Source organism: Carex rostrata, chromosome 7 (assembly GCF_964058835.1).
Source record: "Carex rostrata chromosome 7, lpCarRost1.2, whole genome shotgun sequence".
In the NCBI taxonomy this organism is placed as follows: Eukaryota; Viridiplantae; Streptophyta; class Magnoliopsida; order Poales; family Cyperaceae; genus Carex; species Carex rostrata.
This window is the reverse complement of record NC_135924.1, coordinates 11839070-11845978: the sequence shown is the minus strand read 5'-3', so window position 1 is coordinate 11845978 and position 6909 is coordinate 11839070. Positions and strand designations below refer to the sequence as shown.

The 6909-nt window shown below is 37.7% G+C and overlaps 1 protein-coding gene across 1 annotated transcript in view; it reads right to left on the bottom strand.

Moving 5' to 3' along the window:
* Positions 1–825: 825 nt before the first annotated feature.
* LOC144557153 (subtilisin-like protease SBT5.4) overlaps positions 826–6909 on the bottom strand; it is a 52658-nt gene continuing 46574 nt past the window's right edge. Inside the window, exons 7-11 of the mRNA XM_078305681.1 lie at positions 3210–3512; positions 2901–2995; positions 2325–2570; positions 1813–2141; positions 826–1355 (exon numbers count right to left, since the gene is read on the bottom strand). Of these exons, the coding sequence (XP_078161807.1) occupies positions 826–1355; positions 1813–2141; positions 2325–2570; positions 2901–2995; positions 3210–3512 (1503 nt within the window). The remainder of the gene's footprint in view (positions 1356–1812; positions 2142–2324; positions 2571–2900; positions 2996–3209; positions 3513–6909) is intronic.

Genomic DNA, 6909 nt, shown 5'->3' with positions numbered 1-6909 from the left:
TTGTGAAATTATTACAACATTTGTAATAATTTCACTGTTTTATTCATTTAATATTTTAGTATTTCCTTTAAATTTCCAAGTGAAGCTTTAGAGAGAAAATTCATAGTCTAATAGATAGAATGGAATCAAAGAGATCATAATCTGACTGGAAGGAGAACAAGGTGGATATGAGCGTGTGCCTCATCTCACCTTGTTATATATCTTACAAGGGTGTAGCTGGATTTACATAGACCTCCTTAAATTGATACAGTGTTCATTATTTTGTTATTTCAATTATGCACAGGTGCCAATCAAATTTACAAAAATAAATTATTTTAGGCACAAACAATTGATGTAATTATGCCTTCAATGATCAATATGGTTGATGAATGAAACATTCAAGAAACTTTTTGAATAGTCCGAAAAAAAATCGACCAGAAGACTTAAATATTTAATTTTGGTTTCTCTAGGAACTGGTCAGTACTGATAAAAACAGAGAGCTTTTTGAGGAAGAGAAAAACAAGACACAATTATCTTTTTATAAACTCTTAAACAATTTTTCTTCTCTTACTTTGCAACTGAGATACAATTATTTATTTATAGCCTTAGACATGACTCTTAAAATTCGTACAGTAATTAAAACAAAACAGAATACATAGCAGCACAGTAAATTCTGACCCTTCGGTACTAAAACTGCCATAACTTATTGTTGGAAACTCCAAACGACTTGAAACTTGAACCATCTGAATCTAAACTCGAAAACACATAAAATACATAATTTATTTGCCCATTTTCCCCTTCAACTTCGCATTTCATATAGCCTTAAAATCTGTCTCAGATTTGAGTTTAATCTTTAACAAGTACAGCCACAGGACTTCTTACATGCCGTATTCCATCTGACCAAGTAATGCTTCCGAATACGTAGTCAGAGCTAGGGGTATCCACATGAGAAGTTACCTTAAATTTCATCTCTTCACCGACGCCTAACTTTAAACAATCAGGCTCCACCTTGACTTGAATACCACTCGGTTCCTCAACTGTTACAGTGTATGTACCCGCGGGACCGACATTTTTAACTGTGCGGGCTACTGTTACTGAGCCTGTGAGGTTATAAATTGTAAATGAGGGGTAGTTGAAGTCCTTAATATCTTGACTATTTGAAGGGCATTGATAGCCCGGCTCGAATAATGATAGTTGGGTTGAGTTGTAGCCAAGAGAGCAAAAAAAGTTCAAATAGTCGGTCGAGTTGAGGTCGTAAATCAATCCCGGATCTGCTGCTGCATTTGGGTTCACATGACCCGACCCGTAGCTGAATGGTGTGGCAGTTATAAACGATGAGTTTAAGATATTCTTTCCCTGATTATCTTTGATTGATGCTGCAATATTTTGTTTTTAAAGAAAAATAACCCTTTGTAAGTAATATAAATTGAAGCACCTAAAGGGAAAAAATTATCAATATAATTTTTCGGTTAGCATAACAATTTCAGCAATGGGGAAAAAAAGAACAGGAAAGTAGGGTTTTTTGCAGAAAGTTAAACCACCATATAAAATTTATAAAATAAACACTTGAATATAAATGAAGATAACAAAAGTATATATCTATTATTTCTGACAAGGATGATTGTTTGGTCCTTTCGAGCATAGCTCAGGACCTCAAATAAAATTATTATTTCAAAGGAATTTTATTTCAGAACTATCGTAAAAATGATAGATGCCTACATTGCATGGCATGATCCATTTGGTGAGAAAAGGGATTTTCATGGAAAACCCACCAGACTAATAACTCAATGCATATTGTCTCCAACAAAAAAAATAGCAGAATTTTTGTATTACCAGTGGTCATAATAGCTGATCGGATGGCTGCTGGGGACCAATGAGGGTAGAGAGTGTGGAGAAGACCAACAATCCCTGATATGTGGGGGCATGACATGGACGTACCAGATACAAAGTTGAATTTTACACGGCGTTTATCAAAGTCCCGATTAGTTGGTGAAGTTGCCTCAGTGTATGCTGCTAGAACAGTGTCACCTGGGGCTGTTATATCAGGCTTCAAGATTCCAGGGGTAATTGAATTTGGCCCTTGAGATGAAAATGAAGCCATATACGGTGCCGGCATTGTGTTGAGTACAGTTTCTGGTTTTGTTACATAACCAAGTACCTCACTGTAATTTAGTGAGCCTGATGTTAGCTTTATGGCTATTTTATCCATCAGTAAAAAAAAAAAAAAATTCTAGTTCATTAAAGAAAAATTAACACAAGATGACATCTGATCACTATATATAGTATGTATTGATCACTATACAAGTAAAATCTAACAACATTCAATTCATATGATATGTACAAACCTGTTTGATTTGAGGTAAGATAACAAAGTTTGACTGTCATAGTAGGTTATTGCAACGGCCGGAAGAACGTGTTCATAAGGACTGATATCGTTGCCAGAGAAGTTAGTATTAATCACGACCATACCCACTCCACCAGCTTCCAAAACAACTTCTCCTTTATCAATCGAAGGAATATATCCTCTTGTACAAATCACTATTGAACCGTTAACCTTAGCAGAATCTAACGAACCATTGAAGCATACCTGACTGCCATATAATATTAATCATACATAGCATAATGTTAATATATAATGTTAATCAAGACTATACTGAGAACAGCTGCATGCTCAAGTTATATGTCAAGTTAATAACTGTTTATAAAATTTTGCCACATAATATATATCTGTATCTCAACTTCTGATGTCATGATTGGTAGTCTCATTTTTGTTTCTATTTGCTTGATTTTGTATAAACCTTTTGTATTCATGTTTGCTGATTTTGGAGAATGGTGGTATTGCTTGTCAGTAGCTTTGTTGGAATTTTTATGTAGTACTTTATTTTAATAAAATTTATTACTGTAACAATAAAAAGTCTTACGCGTCAAATTCTGTTGAATTGGCCGCACGAGCATCTGTTGACATGATAATTGGGTATTTTCCGTGTGCTAAACTTGTTGATGAGAGACTCAGACCCTAAATTTTTAAAAAGGCATCCAGGTTAAGAGTAACAAATGTTAAATTTATTATAAGCTATTATGAAACCAAATTGAAATCAAATAATTTATCATCACATTGACTTAATTGATTGCAAGTAATAATGCACAAGGACAGATCTTTTTTATGGTAGCTTAACTAGCATATCCATAATGGAATTAAAATCTGAATAAACATACATATTTCCATTTACCTTCAGGGTTGTGTTACCAAAATACAGATAGGCAGGGAACTCCCGATCCATTGTGCTAGCTGCCACTGTGAATATCCATGGTGCCAAATTAGTAACCGTTCCAGCTGTAGGGCCTGAGTTACCGGCCGAGCAAACAACTTTTATGCCGTTCTTGACTGCATGAAATGACCCAATGGCAATCACGTCATTGAAATAATCCCTTGGTCTCCCACCCAGCGACACAGACACGACATGAACACCATCAGAGATAGCTGCCTCAAAAGCTGCAAGGATGTCGGCCCCAAAACATCCAGGCCAGCATACCTATATTGGTAAGAGCAGACATAAGCATATACAGAAGCATTAGGAAGATATACCCTGTTTTCATTTTTTTTTTTTTATCTTTGCCCAAGTATGATGTGAACAATGAAACAAAATTAACAAACCTTGTAAGCTGCGACACGAGCATGGGGCGAACCCCCTTTAGCCGTGCCACTACCATAGCCAAAGAAACTCGCATTGGCCACAAATGTTCCACCAGCCGTTGAAAGAGTATGAGTCCCATGGCCATCAATGTCGCGAGGTGTCTGAAATGATATGTTTAGTGGCCCCACATATGCCTCATATCCCTTATTAAAATATCTCGCACCAATCAACTTTCTGCAAAAAAATATGTATGATAAACCCTCTTCAAGGTTGTACCATGTACAATTAATTGTACATATCCAGCTAGCAAGCCGTTACATACAGAGGCGGATACAAGTTAAAGTTAATGGGGGTCAATTGACCCCCATTCATTTTCAATTTTTTGTAATTATACATGACTTTCTACGTAATTCAGAGTAACCTGTTGTTGGTACTGTAAAATTGACATCCATACGTAGCGTGAAAATTTTATATAATTGATCCTCATTTATGTTTGACTCTCATAACTTGAGAGTCTAGCTCCGCCGCCCCTAATTACATACAATGGATGCAGGAACTAAAGTAGTCTCCGAATGATTATTTTTCATGCCTAATTCAAATCCCAAGTGAACCGGGTCTATACTCTAAAAATTGATGTCATTGTAGCAAGATGTGCATGACGAAGTCAGCCCCATTTTTTACAACCGAACAAAAGATGTTGTGCTCTTGATGCTGATTTATTTTTTCTCTATTTTTTTTAATTTGAACATTTTTGTTCTTTTTTTTCATTTGAACAGTTTGAGGGCATAAAACTTATGCTTACAGAACAAGATGCCAAGACAAAACATGCCAACTTGGAACAAAATGTGGAAATTTAAATTGACCCGCAAATATGAGAAACTTCATGGACAATTTGAATATTTTGAAAGAGAGAGAGAGAGAGAGGGAAAAAAAAAACTACGCCACACAGATTTGAGCTATTTTGGCTGCAAAATATGGAGGCCCATGCAATTTTACAGCGGGGTTGGACACAACAGGTGGGGGGTGGAGATTCGATCCAACAGTTTGATCAGATAGTTACAAACATGCTTGATGGAGTTGCACGATTGGCATACAGGAAATTTCCGTGAGATAGAAGCTCAATTCGTTTATTGTAAAAAGGCTCTGTTATTATTTAATCAAATTGAGGAACATCAAAATTTGGCACAGCATGAGTTTTTGTTGCGCAATAAAAATAGAGAACGGATCTATATGTTGGCCAATTTTATTGAAACTAAGTGGAAGCAAAGATCCACTTGCAATTGCAATTGGTTGAAAAGCGGGGACAAAAACACAAAGTTTTTTCATGCTTTTGCGTCAGCTAGAAGCACAAAAAATGCCATTACTCAAATAATTCATGAACATGCACAAATAACAAATGAGGAGACAATCAGGAGCCTATTTAAGCAACACATCGAAGGTCTCCTTGGCTCAAGCAATCAGGTATTGGATTCAACCCGATAGCACCTGTGGATCTTTCTTTCATGCAAGAACAGTTCACACCTGAAGAGGTGTATGGTGCAGTTTTGAGTTTGGCTAAGCATATGACATCGGGGCCGGATGGGTTGCCTAATGAATTTTTACAAGCACATTGGCCGGATCTAAAACTTTGGGTGATGAACATCTTTGACCGATTCTTTCACATTACCTTGCATTTGAGGGAAATAAATAAGGCAAAGATAGTGATGATTCCGAAAAAAGAAGCCTCTGAGATGGTGAATGATTTTAGACCCACTAGCATAATTAATGTGATCCCTAAGCTAGCTAATTTCTAAAGTGGTGGCAAATCGGATAAGACAAGTTCTACCCGACCTTATCTCTTCTCATCAAACAGCCTTCATTGGAGGCCAGCAAATTGATGAAATTTAAATGCTACAAGGGGGATATTGCACCACATAAAATCCACTACAGATTCGGACATATTCGCGAAGCTAGACTTTGCAAAAGCCTTCGACTCGGTGAGTTGGTCTTTTCTTCAACGGGTTTTAGAGAGTCGTGAATTCCCTAGCCGGACCATTAAGTGGATTATGGAAATGCTACAGATGACATCTTCGAGGGTAGTCATAAATGGAGAGGCTTCTGAATATTTCGAGTATCGTAAGGGGTTGAGACAAGGGGATCCATTATCCCCAATGCTCTTCAACTTAGTTGTGGATGTGTTACAACAGCTCATAGGTGTGATAAATGAGGGGGTGAAAGAGCCAATTTCAAGCAAGCTGGAGGACTCGGTAATGGTTTTTCAATATGCCGATGATATGGCAATCATAGCCAATGTGCATAGAAGGATAGAACAACAATAATTACACTAAAGATCATTTTGAGGCTCTTTAGTGCAATTTCGGGCCTTCAAATAAATTACAACAAAAGTACCTTGGTGCCTTTAAATATTGCACAAGAGGAGCTAGCCATTATCAGTGACATCATGGGTTACAAGACCACAAGTTTCCCGGTGAGTTACCTCGGCATGTCTTTGACGGTGGTGCGACCAAATCGTCAACATTTAATGCCCTTGTTGGAAAGAATGGAGAAGAGGTTAGAGGGGTTAGCAAAGGAAGCTAATTCAAGGGCAGCCGGCTACAATTGGTACACTCAGTTTTACCAACAATCCCAATATATTACATGGCGTGTTTTATGCTCCCGAAATGGGTGATTGTGAGAATGAACCTAATTAGAAGATCTTTCCTTTGGGGTAAAAATGAGGGATCAAGGAAGGGGGTCTCACTAACAAATTGGGCAATAGTTTCCTTGCCTAAAGTTTGGGGCGGTATGAGGGTAGCCGGCTTGGAGATTAGAAATGTTGCTTTAGTACTAAGATGGTGGTGGAGGGCCTACGCGGAGCCACATGCGCTTTGGACCGTGGTGATTACAAAAATCAAATGGAAGAGACATTACATATGCATGGCCCTAAACTTTGGACATCTCAAGGTTCGTCTTTTTGGGGCCTATTAGTTAAAATAAAACATGTTTTTCACTGGAACACATTGGCAAGTGGGAGATAGTATGGCCGTGTCTTTTTGGCTTGATTCTTGGGGAGAAACACTCTTGGTATCTCAAGATACCAAACCGCATTACCCAACAATTTCACTTAGAGATGCGGCACCAGTTCTGAGCATGGTGCTCCTGATCTAACTCTATCTCTAAATATAGAGTTCACAACATAGTCGGCACTACATCTATTATTCATTTGCCCATTTGCCACATATACTTGGTACTCGGTGCTATCAATCCTAAGATGCGGAATTATGCACCAGGCGATCATGATGTAGCAGGTTTGAGA